We start from the raw sequence: 19,110 nt of genomic DNA, 5'->3' as shown, positions 1-19,110 counted from the left end.
TAACGAAAAGCCCCTCCCCGAATCATACACAACAAGAACACCAACAATCGCATCTCTATATCCAGCAGCTCATACACCAACACAAACCTCATCCACAATCCCAACAACATCGACTTCGACACCAATGCCGACAACAACCCCCACAACGACAACCCCCGCATCCACCACAACGGCGGCAGCAACCCAGCCATCGTCCTTTGCCAATAGCAGTACCTCCACCACCACGATGGCTCCCACGATTCCCGCAGAGCCGCAGCAGCCGCTGTTCCCGCCATTCGACAAGGATCTGGATACGGAGTCCAGCGGCGATGGCATCGATGCTGACGCTGAGGATGACGATGAGGACGATGGCGACGATAAGGACTATGACTATAACAAGGAGCTGGACAAAGAAATCGACATCGATGAGCCCGAGCCGGGACATCTGCCGCCAGTTGTCCATCATTATAACGTTGAAACTAGTCACATACCCACTACGGATGAAATCGATGTGGATGGCGGCGATGAGGATGACAGTGTGGATAGCGATATCGATGGTTCGCGGATCGGTGGCAACGATGGAGATATTACAGAGCGCGGACGTCAGTGGTTTTTATTTTCATCATTTTACTTACTTATTTTCCAACATATTATTTCGTTTATATTTATTTACGTAGTCCTGTGTTATTGTATACCATACAATTTTAGTTCACTGTGTTGTTTTTATTATTGCACATCCTTTTGTTGTTTATTTCGTCCTTGCACTGCTTTGTAAAGCAAAGTATATTTAGTTTGTGTTGTTTTTTTTTTAGCTATGTATATTTAATTCCTGGCTTTGCTTGGAACACACTGCTTTTGGGTTTTTGTTTTTTAATTTTTAAGTGAACAGTACGGCTGATTGCTTTTAACATTCTTATCTTGAAACTCAATAGCTACAAGTGGTTCATTTCTATTATAAGATACATATCCTTATTTCATTTCTATTAAAGTAGTTTGATTTCTTTGCGTAGTCCATTGCCTATTCAACTGTATGCACTTTATGTACTTTAAATTTCCAGTATTCGTTAGTCAAATTAAGTTTCACATTCGGTGTGTGTTAATACATATGATTTGGTTTATTTGTCGCGCTCTGAACGTCTACGGTCAACGCTGCGGGTGTTCCACACAATTCCACTCAATCTCAGTCTCTGCCACATCCATGTTTGCGTCCCATGAACTGACCAATTCAGCACACGATTCGAACACATTCATTGCAATTCATAACCAATTCATTGAATCATTTCCGTTCACTCTGTTTGTGTCGCTCATCCAATTGGAAAAACTCCCGCAGAGCCAACACAACAATCGCACTTGAACCTCATCCGTTTTAGTGTTTAGACTTAACCTTAAGCTAGATTAAGGCGAATATTTTAAGGATAGTTTGAAAGCTTTTATCGTGACAAATGGTAAGCAAACAAAGGGCAACCGCAAACCAAAGTCAAACAATCGATTAAGCTGCAGCAGGGAAAGCACTCCATCAGGGATTAGAGGGCGGTAGACATTGTGCAATTCTTGCTCTAGGCATAAAGTTCCATTAACACTGTACCGACTGCTCCGCCTCCTGCAGTTTTCGTGAATGAAAATCGCCTGGAAAATCGCACTAAGCCGCGCAGTGATTTTGTGCTTTGCGTTGCTGGGGAAAAAACACTTGGCGTGCTTCGCAGGCACTTCAAATGAAAAATCACCGAGTCCTGGCAATGGCACGGCTCCAGTATCTGCCGCCCACTCTCCACTGCCTTTTGTGAGTAACTGTTGCCGCTTACTTTAGGCATTGTTGCTCCTGATATGGATTTGTGGAGTGGGGGGGAGCTCACTTAGAGAAAAAAACTAGTCTTTCACAATAGGAAATCTAAAGGAGTGAGTAGGATTAGGCAAATAGAAAACAATCCCCCTGCTATTAAGCTGAATAGATACATTTGTCTAGGATCTTAGTTATATGTTTTCAAACCTCTATAAATTTAATTAGCAGACTTTAGGTTTTATTTCCGTGTACGTCTATCACAATCACTGTTTATGGACCCAACAGAAGCCAGCACAAACTGAAACATGGCCTAATGGCGAGCGGCAGTATGGGCTTCTGTGGGCTTGTGGCTTTGATGTTTGCTTTGCAATTGCCACGCCTCGACACCGAACACAAACACAATCAATATGGCTGGTTGGTTGGTTGGCGCGGGTGACAAACAGCACTGGCAATAATTTTGCCATAATTGCGCGCAGCTGACCACACGAAACATGGAAGCAGAAAATCAAACCCAACGTGCCACCGATCCCCTCCCAAAATCGCTGGCAACAAAGTGCATTTTGCCATCAAACGCAGACGCACACATGATGCAGGCACCTTTATTGGTTCAAAGCAAACAGCAGAAGGTCTTGCAGAAAAGCAGACAGGCAGACAATCAATGTGATGGCAAGACAGCGTAGCAATCTCAAAGTCTGAACCTGAGAAATCCATTTGCTCTTGGAAATGGCAAATATTTATAGTTGCGAAGCAATTCAAAGAACTCTCGATTGCAACACATCTTCCTCCTTCTACATATTGCCTTGATTTGCCCGAGTTTGCAATGCGCATATAAAATCAATTCTATGGCCCCCAAACGCGAGGGCCAATTCAAGGAACCCTCATGGGCATTTCCTAATTAATATGCCGCCTCTGAAGGGAGCAGCCGTGTGTTTGTTAGATATGCAAAGAAGTGTAGAGTACAAGGGCTAAACAAGCAATTTGTTTATCTTGAGCTCTTTTGGGGGTGAGCTTAGTATGTGTGTTGGTATCAAACAATAGCTCTTCAAACATAAGTAGCTTACGCACACATATGCAGGGATAAGGGAATGAGTTTGGGGAATGGGTGGATGCCACGCCAATTAAATAAAATGTAAACTCGCAGTCTTTGATAACCAATTGGCATTACATTTCAATATCAAGGAAGCGAAATAATTGCACCTGTCCTAGAGCCAAAGTGAAATGTCGAGATTTCCGAGCAGAATTTGGCACTCGCAGCTGGAAAACTTTTTTCATATTGAAACAAACTTTGCTGGAGAGCGCTGCTCATTACCGTAAAATTAGCTGTCAAGAGTTTACTTACTTTGGCAGGATGTGCCTTGCTGTAATTTAACATCCAGAATATCCTGTAGGTTATAGACAAATACTTCCATGCCAATCTGCGTCTTCAATGGTGTTGGAAACTGCTTAAAATGAGACTAAATGAATGCAGCAATGCATTGAATTCTTAAAGTTAACTAGCACCTTACCTTTTAAGAGATTAATTTGGCATCTTTGTTAGTTAATGTACACTTCTGGGAAATACTACATAAGAACTAGCATTTGATATATGTACTCCTATGTAGTAAACGCTGCTCGACTAACATTAAGCCTTGTAAATACTGCATAACAGCTCATTAACACACGCACACCGTACACACATGTTTACACAACCGTATACACACTCACTAAAACAAATATTTACACTCGAATCAATTTAATTGAATACCCAACACACGAAACAACAAAACAAAACAGCAACTCTCTGTCTCACTCTCTGTTTTGTTTGATTTTGCTTGCACGTCATGGGCATAAATGGAACTATTTTTGTCACATTGCATCTCTTTCTCATCGCCATGATGCCTTCTCTTTCTCCGGAACAGCGGGTGCAGGTGGCAGCAACGTGCACGAATTGGACCCCAACACGAACGTGAATAGCCAGCCCTCCGACACAAAGGGCATCGATCACAGGCCCAACGGCAACGAAGTGGTCATCATGAGCGAGGACGATCGCACGTCGAGCTTCTTCTCGCAGCCCGGAATCCTGGCTGGTGAGTATATCACTCATACGCCACGTATGACTGATACACCTACAAATATCACTCATACGACATGTATGACAAATATCACTCATACGCCCTGTGTTTAAGCTAGATTTCTGTACAGAGCTTACTAAAACTCATTTTCTTTTCCAGCTGTCATTGGCGGTGCCGTCGTTGGCCTGCTCTGCGCCATACTCGTGGTCATGTTCATCGTGTACCGCATGAGGAAAAAGGACGAGGGATCCTACGCGCTGGACGAGCCAAAGAGATCGCCGGCCAACAATTCGTATGCGAAAAATGCGAATAACCGCGAGTTCTACGCCTGAGATAATGGCACGTCGCGCAGGTATTAAGTTGACCACAAGTGCAGGAACAATGTGTAAGGACGGGACGGAGTGCGAATGACTGGACGAAGGCGGAGCGACTGGGTTTGGTTTGGCTCAACTGAATACACTGTGCGGAGTGGGGGTGCAGCATCATCGGCAAACCACTGAAACAAGGATTAATCATCCGCAGCAGCAGCTACAAAACTAACACAAAAACAAATGAAAATTTCAAACGTTTTCAAACACACACAATTTTTCGTGAGGGGTAAATTAAATTAAAACAAAAAAGAAAACACAAATCGGCAATATAATAACGAGGAAAAACAAAAAGGAAACAAAACAAAAAAAAAGGAAAACTTACCTGTAAGTTAATGCAAAACACACACTCTGCGTATGTGGGTGTGTGTACGCGACTTTTCTATTTAAGTAAGTTTTAAGCGACAAAAACAAACAAAAATATCAAATATAATTGCAAATAAATCATGCGAAATTTAATATATAAATAATATATTATATATAAATAGTGAAACCAATATAAGGGCGGGCAAAATTAAGCGAATTAATTATGAATTACGAGTAGAGCAAAAGCAGAAAGAGCAGGAGAAAATTGAATAATAACTATAATAATACACACACACACGCGCATCCAACTACATAGATGTAAAAGGCAACTTTCGTGCATATTGAATATAAATGTATGGATTATATATGTTAGCTGAATAACGAAAGCGAATTGGATACATCACGATTATCTCTCAACTCTCTATAGACCCCTCTTCGAACCTCCACACACACTTAACTCTTCATTTCAACAATCAATTTGTCAAACAAAGTCCAATGAAAATATTATAATTATGAATTGTGCGGCAAAAGCAAGCGGAAATCGATGCATAAATGTTTTTAAGTTATACATAAGCGAAACTATGTAATTATTAGTGTAATTCCTAAAACAAACAAAACAAAACAAAAAGGAAAAACGAAAAACGAATACTAAATCAAGCAAAAATCAGATTTATGAACACTGTGAACCTTCCTGGCAACTAAAAACAAACAGAATTGAAATTAAAAGGACTATTTCTACTTTTTTCTAGAAAACACAAAACCACGAATATTTATTGAAATGATACTGAAAACTGAAATTAAAATTGAATTGGAAATGGAAATGAATTGAATTGATAGTTCGTCAACGAGAAAGCAATTGTACATTAATTTAGGTTTCCACTTGGGTTTTAGAGTTATTCGAGATTTCCTTCGCTTGACTCAACTGCTTCTTCCATGGCTAAGAATCAAAATCGGATTAACGCATTAATTATTGTGCATTTATTTAGTTTTTACGTTCGCTGTCACTGACAATTGTTTAGTTTTGCAAGCAAAATACAAAAGCGAATACGAACGACAACAACAGCTACAACAACAACAGGAACCACAGCAACAGATCATAATCACATGCAATAGTGAAAATTAATTGTTAAGTTTACAAGGCGAATTCAAATTAAACTAAAACAAAGCAGTCCAGCAACAAATGTTATACTCACCCACACCCTCATACCAATCAATTAGCTACAATACTTGTTTAATTGTTAGTCAACCAATATTCTCTCTCCAACTCTCATGCCATATTTTCATTGCGAAAAGAAGTTACGAAAAACGAAAACTAATATATAACATATAAGTATATAATTAGCAACATAAATCAATTGTGTGTGTAACTGTGTATAATGCATAAATAATGAATTAAACCTACTACTACTTCGACAGCAGAGCATATAACAAAGGGAACTTTCGAACATCATCAGAGAAGAGAAAACTATTTTTACCCCTTTCCGGAATCCAAACTGAAACTCACACATAAAAAACATGCACACTTCTCACACACACACACACACACACACACACAAACACAAGCAAACATGAAAACATGAGCAACAGCAGCAACAGGAACTAAAACATTTTTCTGAACACAACTTTTTCTACACTGTAAAAAACGCAACCGCAACTTTTTTGATATGTACAAGTACTATGTTTGTTCAACTCTCGACCCATAGTACGTTTTGTCAAATTTTACATCAACTTTTTTTGCTACTTTGTAAGCGTTTAGTTTGTTAGTTTTTTAAAATGCGCTGAATGTACTGAGAAATTGGTTTTGATTTGCTAAATAAAACTGGTATAAAACTAATTTAAACAAAACATGTAGTTTCTCTCCTTTAATACAACTCTATGTACACATGACTCGGTCGTTGGTGTGTTTGCTTTACAGCTTAGCCTTCATCAGGGGCTTCAGGTAGGTCTCAAAGGATGTTTGGACGGGCTTCTGGTTCATGGTGCTGCGCTTGGCCGAATCGAAGAGCCTGGGATACACATTGCCATCGTAGCTGCCCAGCACGGAGTTCAGCACACGGTCGTGGAACTCGAACCCATCGCATATGGCCACCGCATTGGGTCGGAACTGCTCCAGGGAATCCTCCAAGCGTTTCTGCAGCGATCGCAGATCCGCATCGCTGAGCTTAATGAACTGGCAAACAAAATGTCATAATTAACAATGATTTAAGTGAAACTGAGAGGAAAACTTACTCTTAAGATGTCATTGAGGTTATTAAGCACTGTCTGGACCAGAAATAGTTCCAGCACGTTCTCCAATATCTTGTTGAGTGCGGGGGATCGCTTCTGGGCCTTGGCACCAGTGATCTGCTCCAGGAATGTCTGGCACACGAACTGGCGACCATGCAGCTGAAATATGTTTGAATGATTGTCAAATATAGTCATCTCTGACTTTGTTTATAGCATTTACCTCAGCTGCACGAGTCAGTTCGATTCCCGTGTTATTGGCCGCCACACCTTGAGACTGTCCGCTGGCCATGCGATTCGCCAGATTCTCAAAAGCGATGCGGGTTTTGCTATAAGTGAATCATGTTAGTACTTAGTTCAAAAGATGCTTTTAAGCCAAACTCACTGTGCAGCCGTGTATTGCAAAGCCTTGATGATGCACTGCCAGGAGTCGTCCCACTTGGGGAACTCCTTCAGCTGCATGGAGCTGGCAAAGTAGCTGTAGGATGCAGACAGTGGTTTCTTGTCCACGAACGAAGCCCATGCCTTAACTAAAGCGCGTCCGATTTGCAGAAGCAGCACCGTGTTCTCGCCTTCGTAGGTGTAGGCAGCCACAGCATTGCCATAGATGTTGCTCAAGTTGGCGGCGGTGAGGTAACCATGTCCTCCAGTGGACAGACGGAGTTTTTCAATGCCAGCACAGCCGTCAGTGGTGCAAAGGACCTTAAGCGCGCAGGACAGGATGTGCATGTCGGGCAGTCGCTCGAACTTGCCGTCGTTGGCTTCCTGCACCGTCTGGGCATACATCTCCCACACGTACTCAGTGGCCAGGTGGTAGGCGATACCCGTAGCAATCTCGGGGAAGAGCTTCAGGCGCTGGGTCACATGATCTATGATCTGAGGCTCTGGTTGACTGTTGGTACATAGACATTAAGTTTTTATTCCTGCAGACACCATCGCAACTTACTTGGGCTCAATGGGACTCTGACGCCGCACCGCCGAGTATCTAGTGGCTATAGTTGCCGCCGCCAGGAGCAGCGTGGAGTTCTGGCTAACGATCAGGCAGCGAGTGTACACCATGGTCAGGTAGTTAATCCTCGATGCCGGACTGGCCTTGAAGGTGCCATCCCGCTCCACCTTAGCGAACTTCATCAGCATGTTGGTGCGCGGAATTCGGACGTGGTTCAGTCCCAGGAAGCCCTGGTTCACGGATGCCATGCCGAGCTTCTTGCCAATCTCACCGATATCAACACCCGGCAGTGGCATGTGAGTTTCGGAATCTCTTACCGGCACAATAAACATTTGCACGCCATGATGAACATCGGCGATATATAGTTGAGCTACTACCATGGCATGATTGGCAGTGTGTCCCACTAGAGATGATAAGGATGGATTAAATGCATATTTGGACTACAACTATAATTTAACTACTTACAGCCGCCGGGCCACCACTTGTAGGCCTCCAAGTTCGGTGTATTTAGCACAAACTCATCCGTCTTGGGATCAAAGTCAGCCCGAGTGGCCAAGCCACGGACATTGGTGCCATGGGCCAGCTCCGTTTGGGCGTAGGTGCCGATAATGTTGCAGTTCTCCGCCGCCTTGCCCCACTTCTCCACCTGTTCGGCAGTGCCCTGACCTTTGATCACATCCACGAACATGGTGATGTGGGTGGTAACCGGATGATTAGCCGGGAAAAGTCCAAAGCTCTGTGCATTGAATAGTCCTCCACTGCAAATCGGGCGGAGATAAGATTAAGGAAACCTTTTACACACTTGCCTTTTCAACTTACGGCCAGATGTCAGTTCCTCCAGGATTAAGCTTGTTCTGCAGAGCCTTGAGCTTAACTGCTGCCTCAGCCACCTTTTTTACCGTGGAATTGTAGACCTCCTCGTGGGACATGTACTCATGGTTGAGGCCATAGCCATCCTCAAGATCGCTGAAGATCGCTTTCTCTGTTGATTAGAAATTACGCCTTTTATACAGCTTTCCATTATGAACAAAATAAGTGGTAGCAATAAAAGATAGAATCAGTCGTAAACTTAATGGTTCGATTTATAAATGGATGACTGTGCCTGTCGTTATCACCTGGGGGCGTGGATCAGCCCTTTAAACTGATACGAAACTAGCGCATTTGCAATTGCAGGCAATCGTAGATAACACAACTGCTATCACTATCTTGTGTTATTGATAAAGCAACAGTTTTAATTCGGCTGCTCAACAATGTATAACAATAATTGGACTTGGGGCCATTTGATGAACTCTTTGGACCCCGATTTTCTTGATGGCAAAGAAGCTTTAAGAGACCACAACCTTTGCCATATCACGAACACCGGCGTGACGCTAGTGATTTTTATCTTTAACAATTACCAATCTCGCGCTTCTTCTTCAGTTTGTCTTGACCACCGTGCCACCAGGCGGAGAACTCCTCCACATTGAATTCTGCTGCAGCACGTTCCTTCTGAAGATCTGGATTCACTGTGCTCGGTATTAGGTTTTTAATGTGCGACATTGTTGTGTGAAAAATGTAAATACGGAATTGCTAACAACTAAACTACAGAGGTGGTCAAAAGTATTTACACAACGAGCTTTTTTTTCAATTGTCAACTAATTGAAAAAAAAGCTCGTTGTGTAAATACTTTTGACCACCTCTGTATGTTCCACCACTAGATCCAACCAACAGCTGTGAGCTCCACGCGACTACTGAGCGAAAGTGGATGGATCGATGAGAAGGAAAAGCTTTTGGGGGGCAAAGTGCACAAGTCAGCTTTTTTAAGAGAGAAAGCTGATCGCCAAAAAGCACAGCTTGGCAAAGAATTCAGTTAAAGGGCGGTATACAGAGGTGGTCAAAAGTATTTACACAACGAGCTTTTTTTTCAATTAGTTGACAATTGAAAAAAAAGCTCGTTGTGTAAATACTTTTGACCACCTCTGTATGTTGGGTTTATATTATTTAACAGTATTATTAACAAAAATAATAAAAAACAGGTTGTGATCACTCAAAACACCAATACATATGGAGTATTTACAATACATTACATTCAGCTTAGCCGTAGATAGGGGATTTGATAGACAGCTGTCCTAGGGATTAAATATTTGACTTCATGAAAGGCCTCAGGATCTCATGGAAGGATTTAGGCACTGATTTTTGGTTCATCGGATTCTTGAGGGCCGCATCGAAGATACGCTCGTAGGCATTGCCATCGTATGAGCCCAGAGTGGAGTTCAGCTGGAGATCGCTGAAGTCGAAGCCATCCACAATGCCCACGGCATCAGGTCGCAGTTTGGTGAGCACTGTTTCCAAACGATCCTGCAGCCTGGAGAGATCCGTATCGGTCAAGTTAATGAACTGTGAAATAAGCATATATTAAGTTAACATTCAACACATTCCAGGCTATATAACTGAAACCCACTCTCAGCAGGTGACCCATTTGATTAAGTGTCTCCTTGACTAGGTACAGCTCTAACAGGTTCTCCAGGACTCGATTGAAGTTAGCTGAGCGGGTCTTAGATTTAGCACCGGTCACAGCTTCGGTGAAAGCACTGAAAACAAAAGCACGTCCGTGGAGCTAGGGGCACGAAAATATGAAGAGTTTTTTAATTCGTAGTTCAAAGTCCAAGTCCCTTCAGCAAACCAACCTCTGCCGCCTGGGTGAACTCAATGCCCGTGTGGTTAGCTGCGTTCGCTTCAGTTTCGCCCATTGACAGACGGTTTGAAAGGCTCTTGAATGCCAACTGTGTTCTATTGGCAGCTGCATACTGCATGGCCTTAACCATGTTCTCCCAACTTCCTGTCCATTTGCCAAACTCCGGATTCTTTTGCACCTCGGCCAAATAGCGAACGGTGGGCGGCAACGGAGCTCCAGTCAACGCGGCGCGCCAGGTCTTCATTAAAAAGCGACCGATCTGCAGGAGCAGTACGGTGTTCTCACCCTCATACGTGCAGGCTGCGGTGGCATTAACGTATAAGTTGCTCATGTTGGATGAGGTGAGGTATCCGTGGCCACCACAGGCCAGTCGCAATTTCTCTACACCAGCAGCCGAGTCCATGGAGCAGGTAACTTTCAAAGCGCAGGACAGGGAATGCAACTCCGGCAGACGCTCGTATTTTCCGTTTTCTATATCCTTAATGGTCACATCGTACAGATTCCACAGGTATTCACTGGCCTTCCGGTATGCCACGCTTGTGCCTATCTCTGGAAAGAGTTTCATTTGCTGTGTAACATGATCCATGATCTGAGGCTCCCGTTCGCTGAAAGTACGCAAGGAACAATTGAATTCGAATAAATGTATCTACGTTGTTTACAACTCACTTGGGATTAATGGGGCTTTGACGGCGCACAGCCGAGTATCTGGTTGCAATGGTGGAAGCAGCAGCCAACATGATGGCATTACTTCTGGCAACTACACAACGCGTGCGCACCATGGCAAAGTAGGTAAGCACATTGGTGGGACTGCTAACATAGGATCCATCAGCCTTGACCTGGGCATGTCGCATCAGCATTCTCGTACGAGGAATACGTACGTCCTTTAAGCCTAGGAAACCATTGTTCACTCCAATGAAGCCCATCTTCTTGCCAATATCACCGATGTGGACGCCGGGTAGTGGTTCGTGCGTGTCTTCATCACGCACCTGAATAAAGAACATGTGCGGACCCTTGCACTTGTCGTCGATGTACAGCTGTGCCATAACCAGGCAGTGGTTGGAGCTATGGCCCACTGAAAGTTTTTAGTATAAATATAATATCTGAAAACCAATTGGATCATTATGCCAGAACTTACAGCCTCCTGGCCACCACTTGTAGGAGGAAATCTTGGGGGTGTTGAGTACAAACTCATCAGTCTTTCGATCGAAATCAGCTCGTGTTTCCAGCCCGCGCAGGTAGGTTCCATGACCCAGTTCCGTTTGGGCATAGGTGCCGCAAATCTCGAAGCGTTCCACCCGCTTGCCAAAGTCTTCATACTGCTCCGGAGTGCACTGAGCCTGCAGAGCTTTCACCAGCATCACGTACATTACACCAAAAGGATTGCCACCGGGAACTAGACCCCACATCACTTGATTGTCATACATGTTCCTGGAAGAGTAAGGTAATCCGCCATGATTCGAGTACTTGGCATGGGTAAGCAGGAAACACTCACGGCCAGTAGACATCTCCGCTAGGATTGCGCTCCTCCTGCAGGCGGCGTAGCTTCTTGGCGCCATCGATTGCTCCACGCGTGGAAAACTCGATGATCTCTTCGTGCGTTTTGTTTTGTAGCTGCAGCATCTCCGAGAAATCCACATCCTTCTCCATGTATTCACCTGGTCATAACGAAAAACAGCCAAGTCAGCATGACCCTCAAGTTATCTGTTCCCACTGATTAGCTCGAAGATTAGTTTAATGGACTTACGAACGCCGCGGTTGAACTTTAGCACTTCCTCGCCCCCCGCCCACCAAGCGGCGAATTCTTCGCTGCTAAAGCTGGCTGCATCGCGTTCCTTCTGCAGATCGGGATTTACGGTGGTGGGGATAACGGTGTTGGGAATAACGGAAGTGGAAGAGGCCATTGCAACTAGATTTAGAAAACCTCCGAACTGCGCGCTAAGAGCACCGATCGCTTACTGAGTTTGAAACAGCCGATGGCTCTCAATAAATAAAAGTGAAAACAGCCGGTCAATAAACTTGTAGTCTTTGCTCTTTCGGTGTGAGTGCTTTTGGTTGAACGCTTTGTTGTGGCGGAACCGTTATCTAGGTAATCGCTGGATCCTAGGTCAAAATTTAATCGGATGCATGCTCCACTTTACCAGCTTATTACGCTGACATTAAGGCGGTAAACAAAATTAATAAGATAAGATTTGAATACCAACAAAAATTAGATTGGCCCCTACAGATGTTAGGACTCAAATTAGTAAACTGATAGCAAGTTTTAGATCACTTGCGATCGCACTAAACACAGCTATCGGTAAATAGCAGCATGTTACACTTCTCTGTTAACTAACATCACTGTTATCGGTTATTAGAAAATCGACAGACTCCCATCTCAATTGGATTTCTAGTGTTTGGCTTAGTGCAGTTTATTTACCTCAATTTTCTTGGCATACAATGCCGATCAACTTTAATATTGGCTTGCTGGGACATGTTGACAGCGGCAAGACCACCTTGGCCAAGGCTTTAAGTTCGATATCCAGCACAGCCGCCTTCGACAAGAATCCGCAGTCAGTGGAGCGAGGAATAACTTTGGATTTGGGCTTTAGTGGACTTTTGGTGGATGCTCCTGCGCACTTACCTCAAGGAGAACAGCTTCAGTTCACCTTTGTCGACTGCCCCGGCCATGCAAGTCTCATACGCACTATTATAGGAGGTATTAATATCATTTGATGTCATTCTAAGAACCTATCCCAATCAATTGCAGGTGCCCAGATCATTGATCTCATGCTCCTGGTGGTGGACGCCCAAAAAGGCATACAAACCCAAACAGCAGAGTGTCTTGTTATTGGGGAGTTGCTGCAGAAAAAGCTGATTGTGGTGTTAAACAAAATAGATGTTTATCCAGACGATCAGAGGGCGTCCAAGCTGGAGAAGCTACGCTTGCGACTCGTAAAAACTTTGGAAGCCACCACATTCGGTGGTCAAGTGCCCATCTGTGCTGTGTCTGCTTTGCAAGGAACACATATTGCGGAGCTGCAAGAAGCACTGAGAGAAGCATACTTCCAGCCGCGGAGAAACCTAGCCGATCCGCTGTTCATGTACGTTGATCATTGCTTCGGAATAAAGGGCCAGGGAACCGTTTGCACTGGCACTCTGCTCCAGGGAAAGGTTCAGGTAAACGATATGATTGAGCTGCCAGCTCTCGGCGAGCAAAGGAAAGTGAAGTCCATGCAGATGTTCCGCAAAAACGTGACCAGCGCCTCTATGGGCGATAGAATTGGGCTTTGTGTGACACAATTCAATGCAAAGCTGCTGGAGCGTGGAATCATTACCCAACCGGGTTACCTGAAACCCATCTATGCCGTGTGTCTACAGTTCAAACCTATCCGCTACTACAAGGAAGTCATAAAATCGATGAGCAAGCTGCACATCTCAGTGGGACACAACACAGTGATGGCCAATGTAACTTTGTTTCGGGATACGGACGGCACATTTTCCACGTTCCAACTGGACAAAGAATACGAGTATATGGACGAAGTCCAGCCTGCGGAGGTTCAACATAATGATGTGATCTACGCTCTGTTGCAATTCGAAAGCCCTGTCCTAACTCCGCCACATTCAACGCTGATAGCTTCTAAGCTGGACATGGACGTCCTTAGTACCAGTTGTAGATTGGCGTTTTGGGGACGCATTGCCTGGCAGACGCACAGTTCCAAATACTTCCAGGAAGAACTGCCAAAACTGCGGATTTTCAAGCGCAAACAGAAAGTGGGAAGCATTCAGCGAGTGGTCAATACCAACGAAGTGATAGTTCAAAACCTTTTTAAAAAGGACGCCAAACGTGATTTGTACGTCGGCAAAAATGTGGAGCTCTCAACGGGAGAGAAGGGTCGTATTGAACGCACCTTTGGCCAGACATCCAAGGTGGCTATAACTTTTCAGAACGCGCTATCTCCTGAAACAATAAGCAATTTAAAGAATGTTAAGGTTCTGCTTAACTGTAAGAAATATGTGTTTAATAAACAGGCTGGCTTGTTTCAATGACAAAGTTAATATGTAGTTTTTTATTTCTAATTTTAATATTCCGCCAAGGTGATAAGCTTATCGACCATTTATATTTAAAAATGTACTAATGCTGTAAAATTGCTGTAAACTTCTAACATTACATGACAGAACACTTTTAGAGCCATAACACTTTCGGTATATTTTTAGAACTCTGCACAGTGGTATTTGCGACCGCTCTGAGTGCGGTCACACTGCTCCAATCCCAAAATGCCAATGTTAAAAAACAACAACAATTTTGGAGCCTGCCCCCGCGAACTGCAATAAACAAAACATCGAAACCGGAATCGAAAAGGACAACAGATAGTACCCACGCTAAGGAGCTCCCGCCAACACAAAACCACCACCACCGCCTAGCCAACCGAAGAGGCCAAAAAGAACACCACCCATGTTCCCAGTGTTGCTGCTCCTTCTCTTCTTCTTCGCCAAGGGAACCCACCAGATTAATGTGGACTGCAATGAGCTCCAGATGATGGGCCAGTTCATGTGCCCCGACCCGGCGAGGGGTCAAATCGATCCGAAGACACAGCAGCTGGCCGGATGCACCAAGGAGGGTCGCGCCCGCGTCTGGTGCATCGCCGCCAACGAGATCAACTGCACGGAGACGGGCAATGCCACTTTCACCCGGGAAGTGCCCTGCAAGTGGACGTGAGTGCAGCTACAGTATATCATAAACATAATCTTAAGGACTTTATTCATAGGAATGGCTATCACCTGGACACCACTCTGCTACTCTCTGTCTTTCTGGGCATGTTCGGCGTGGATAGGTTCTATTTGGGCTATCCGGGCATCGGACTCCTCAAGTTCTGCACCCTTGGCGGCATGTTCCTGGGCCAGCTGATCGACATCGTGCTGATAGCCCTGCAGGTTGTGGGTCCGGCGGATGGCTCCGCCTATGTGATACCCTACTACGGAGCCGGCATCCACATCGTGCGCAGCGACAACACCACGTACCGGCTGCCCAGGGACGACTGGTGATGGTTAAGGCAGCACAGCGCCTGGTGTACAGTAGATCACGTTAAGTCCTTGTTATACCTTAAGTACGGCTTATGACACTAACGATAAGCAACGACTGCGGATCCGTTCCGATCGATCGATGGATCGGCGCGGTTCGGATCGAGACTCTGATTAGTGCATTACGTACCCTAGTTGATAAGTGTATAGATTGTTGCCACCCCTCCTTTGCGTAGCCTAAGTTGCATTGTTTAGACTTAGTTACCAATGTACATGGTCCCTCATACAACTCTACATCTGTGTAATTGTATAGGCCGCATAGACAAATTGTTTGCCAATATAACTAACGATTTTAATTAGTCTGTCGTGTATGCCGTGTATATGTATATGTATCTTCCGTGGAATTCCCTCTGTCAGCTGGCGGACGAACAATCGCACTTCTTGGCAATATAATTGGCCCACTTGTACTTTGAACTCGGGAACATTTTCGGCGTGACAGAGATTGGTCAACAAGAGAACAAAACGGAGAAACCACAGTGCCGGCGACATCCCGCCTTGTTGACGTTGTTGACTCACCGGCGAAACGCCCAGACACCAGAGCAGCACATCGACGGAGAACGATTACGCACAAGCTGGGCTATTGCACAGGCGACGGTGGCGGCGGCGGATCTTTTCTGTTCGGAAAACATTTGCTCTTCTTCTGGCCCTTTCATCCGATTGGCATTTCCGAATTTATCAGCGGCGACGCATCAGCCGGCGAGTTGTTCGATTTTAATTGCATGGCCGGGGTCGCTTGTAATTCGATGCGTTTTAATTAGGCTCTCAATTAAGATCAAGTTTGGTTTTATCTTGAAATGGGTGAGTGTTGCGAATAGCATGCAAATGGGATGATTGGCCTGCAACTGCTTAAAGGTTGGCTTTTCAGCTCCACTCGAATTCATTTGGATATACATATGTATATATAGGAGTAGTTTACTTCAGGCTTTTTATAAACTTAGAATATATTGTTAAGCAGGCATTTAAAATACAAGTTCTTTGAGTTAATAACTATTCTTAGTACCTTTTCAGTTCCTCTCAAACTGCCTACCAACAGTTTTACAGCCATGACCATCAAACTGTACGCATATTGGGTATTGTTGCACGTTGTCCCAGGCAACGGTAAGTAATACTACGAAATGGCCACGCCCCCTTCACCAGCCCCTTTAGTATGGGCAATGCACTGACCCCAGCCACGCCCACCGCCCACTTTATTGTTATATAGATAAATGGACATGTGCAAAAGAGCTTTTCAATTAGCCCGGCCAGAAGCCAGAAGTTGACAATGTGTTGTTGATACTCGTATGTCGCAGTGGATCCACTGGATACACCTAATTACAGTGTTAATGTCGTGCCGCCTGTGTAAACATCTAGCGAGGGGGTGGGGGGGGGGAGGGGCGGTCGTTCTGGAAGGGGACAAGGAGGAGCATCACACAGGAAAAAAATTAATTCACTTTAAATGAAAATTTTAAATGGATATCTACCATATCATCGTCATCTATAGAATACTTATATTAGTGAATAAAATACATGTTTCATTTACCAAATTATTTTCTAAATAATTTATAAAAAGAGTTTAAGGACCAAAAGGACTTCCTATTTATTATGTTGTATATTATTTTTCCTGCAATTCTTTTCATTTTGAGTGTACAATATATTTTCGAAGTGTAGCACTTGATCTTTGTCCGCAGTTATCCCCCTGCAATTTGCTCCTTGAAGCCACTTTTCCAATGCTGCATGTATGTAGGTATCGCTTTCCATGGGGCAAATGAACTCTGCGCCATTAGGGAAATTTGAGCAGCTTGTTTGTGAGCAGGCTGTTGGTCTTGGATGTGCGCGTGATAACCCTATGGAAAATGCCCAGATCGACCAGATCCCCCACAGATTGTTGACTCTTTGACTGGGCGCAAACTATTTCACAACTTCGGCCGAGCTGTTGGCTATTGGTATTGGGATTATTCTCACCTGACGCTCATCCCGAAATAGCCAGCACAATAGCGACCGGAGTCACTTATTGGCCAATTGCAAATATTTACCAGTATCAAAATAGCATCGATTCGCTGCGCAAACTGCTTGGCAATCGTATATATAGCATATAGGCTGTGGATAATCGCACCAAGTGGTGGGTGGGTTGGGGGTCGGGTCTGCTGGAGACGCTCGACGGCTTGCCAATTTGCTTAGGGCTTAGAAGCTCAACGCTTAATTACGCTCAAGTGGCGTGGAAAATTGTGGGGCGGGATTCTCAGATTTCCAACCACCGCCCACCGTCCACCACCCATCCAACCATCCAACCATCCACCCATCCAGCAGACAATTCGACCCGATGACGTTTATGCCAAATTGCTTTGCACTTTGTTTGCGATGCGGGGAGAACCTATGCAAATAGCAAACGGCATTTAATGAAACGCAATTATTTAATTTTACAGACTGCGTCACGGTTCCCACCTGGCTGCATATTGCACCGTTCGCCTCATAAATAATGACTGGGCAAGATCCAGTGACAAAATCCATGGCCTGGGAAACTCCATCTCCAAATCCGAAGCCGAAACCAAGAGCATAGGCAAAGCTGAAACCGAAGCATAATCCAAACCGAGTTTCGTTCGTGATAACTGCAATTTTCCAGCCACAACTACAGATACAATGAGTGCATAAATCATCTCCAGCTCAGCTGCAACTCCGTGGCATTTTCCTAGCGTGCCGCGGCAGCTTTTCCAAAAAAAAGAAGAAAAACGTAGAAAAAGGCCATCGCATAAATGTCAAATGGCTGGCAGTTTGATTTGGCTGCGGGTTAAGTGTGAATTATCCCAGGGCCTCGAAAACTCGCCACCATTTGTATACCGTCTCATCATCAAATGCATTTAAGAGCTTTAAGTGCTATTATCGCATACGAGACAAATACCATAAGACACAATTCGGATTGCAGTCACGTCGGCTTTGGGGATCATAATGAATGGATTCATTCATTCATTGTGGGAAAGAACTGCTGCTTGCGATTTGCAGTGCAACTAACTAAGAATAAAACTAAAGAGTTAGCTTTGGTTAGTTTAGTTAGCTTACAAAATTTGTATTACTTGCAATGATGATTCATGGCTATTGGTGTGGATTGTGAAATTCCTTGTCATATATTTCATATGTACATGCCGCACAGGTGATAATTTCACCTGACTGATCTAATCAGCACACTTTTGAACTTCAATTCATTCATGGTTCGAGTGGAAAACAATCTAATCGATACTACGGCCGAATAATGCTTTTATCAGACGGGAAAATACCTTAGTGAACTATCCAAGCAAAGAAGTCGAGGCAGACAGCGCGGAATGCCAGTTGACAAATTCTAATTGGCAAAAGTTCCCGGAATTGAATCGAATCGAATCGAATCGCATTGAATTGATTTGCCTACTGTGCGACTACTAAGGTGTGTTGATTCCCCACGAGGGGGGGTGGGGGTGTGGTTGCTTCTCATGTTCGCCCTGTTAACACTTTGCCATCGTCGAGGTGTTCATTTCGCTTAGGAATGTGTGAATGTAGATTGAAATTCGATTTCAATTGCAATTCGTGAAGAGTGCGCCTTTGAAGTCGGCAGCCCTGAAATTTGGTTACAGGGGTATATTAGTATATCTTAATATCTCAAACATGATGCGGCAAGTTTAATTCAGTAGACAATGAATGAGATTGCGTTCGAGACCATAAAATGTTAAACTCTTAGGGATATGCTATCTCTAATGTGTAGATAGTAGATAAAGAAA

The 19,110-nt window shown here is 44.2% G+C and overlaps 5 protein-coding genes across 9 annotated transcripts in view; 3 read left to right on the top strand and 2 right to left on the bottom strand.

Annotated features, from left to right (window-relative positions):
- LOC117136752 (syndecan) overlaps positions 1–4,358 on the top strand; it is a 96,610-nt gene extending 92,252 nt beyond the window's left edge. For 3 of the 5 annotated variants that reach the window (XM_033297784.1, XM_033297785.1, XM_033297787.1), the window contains exons 5-7: positions 69–581; positions 3,658–3,825; positions 3,970–4,358. In XM_033297784.1, coding sequence (XP_033153675.1) covers positions 69–581; positions 3,658–3,825; positions 3,970–4,142 — 854 coding nt within the window. In that variant the 3' untranslated portion in view covers positions 4,143–4,358. Of the gene's footprint in view, positions 1–65; positions 582–3,657; positions 3,826–3,969 lie in introns of all 5 variants that reach the window. The other 2 variants (XM_033297786.1, XM_033297788.1) reach the window with 2 other exon arrangements.
- Positions 4,359–6,314: 1,956 nt separating this feature from the next.
- On the bottom strand, positions 6,315–9,284 carry LOC117136749 (probable peroxisomal acyl-coenzyme A oxidase 1). Its single transcript, XM_033297781.1, has 8 exons — positions 9,054–9,284; positions 8,476–8,638; positions 8,122–8,414; positions 7,654–8,059; positions 7,093–7,599; positions 6,931–7,036; positions 6,714–6,869; positions 6,315–6,654 (listed from the first exon to the last, which is right to left on the bottom strand). The coding sequence occupies exons 1-8, from the start codon at positions 9,193–9,195 to the stop codon at positions 6,394–6,396; spliced, it is 2,034 nt and encodes a 677-aa protein (XP_033153672.1). The 5' UTR covers positions 9,196–9,284; the 3' UTR covers positions 6,315–6,393.
- A 337-nt stretch (positions 9,285–9,621) lies between these two features.
- On the bottom strand, positions 9,622–12,566 carry LOC117136748 (probable peroxisomal acyl-coenzyme A oxidase 1). The gene is made up of 7 exons (XM_033297780.1): positions 12,075–12,566; positions 11,823–11,985; positions 11,466–11,758; positions 10,997–11,402; positions 10,323–10,935; positions 10,097–10,252; positions 9,622–10,032 (listed from the first exon to the last, which is right to left on the bottom strand). The coding sequence occupies exons 1-7, from the start codon at positions 12,229–12,231 to the stop codon at positions 9,772–9,774; spliced, it is 2,049 nt and encodes a 682-aa protein (XP_033153671.1). The 5' UTR covers positions 12,232–12,566; the 3' UTR covers positions 9,622–9,771.
- Positions 12,567–12,688: 122 nt separating this feature from the next.
- Positions 12,689–14,365, top strand: LOC117136750 (selenocysteine-specific elongation factor). The gene is made up of 2 exons (XM_033297782.1): positions 12,689–13,025; positions 13,077–14,365. Exons 1-2 carry the CDS (start codon positions 12,767–12,769, stop codon positions 14,354–14,356), a joined length of 1,539 nt encoding a protein of 512 aa, XP_033153673.1. The 5' UTR covers positions 12,689–12,766; the 3' UTR covers positions 14,357–14,365.
- Positions 14,366–14,539: 174 nt separating this feature from the next.
- LOC117136751 (TM2 domain-containing protein CG10795) lies at positions 14,540–15,687 on the top strand. Its single transcript, XM_033297783.1, has 2 exons — positions 14,540–15,022; positions 15,076–15,687. The coding sequence occupies exons 1-2, from the start codon at positions 14,763–14,765 to the stop codon at positions 15,350–15,352; spliced, it is 537 nt and encodes a 178-aa protein (XP_033153674.1). The 5' UTR covers positions 14,540–14,762; the 3' UTR covers positions 15,353–15,687.
- The last annotated feature ends 3,423 nt before the right edge of the window (positions 15,688–19,110 follow it).

Source organism: Drosophila mauritiana, chromosome 2R (genome assembly GCF_004382145.1).
Source record: "Drosophila mauritiana strain mau12 chromosome 2R, ASM438214v1, whole genome shotgun sequence".
Classification (NCBI taxonomy): Eukaryota; Metazoa; Arthropoda; class Insecta; order Diptera; family Drosophilidae; genus Drosophila; species Drosophila mauritiana.
The sequence above is the reverse complement of the archived record's forward strand: the minus strand, read 5'-3'. Positions and strand labels throughout refer to the sequence as shown.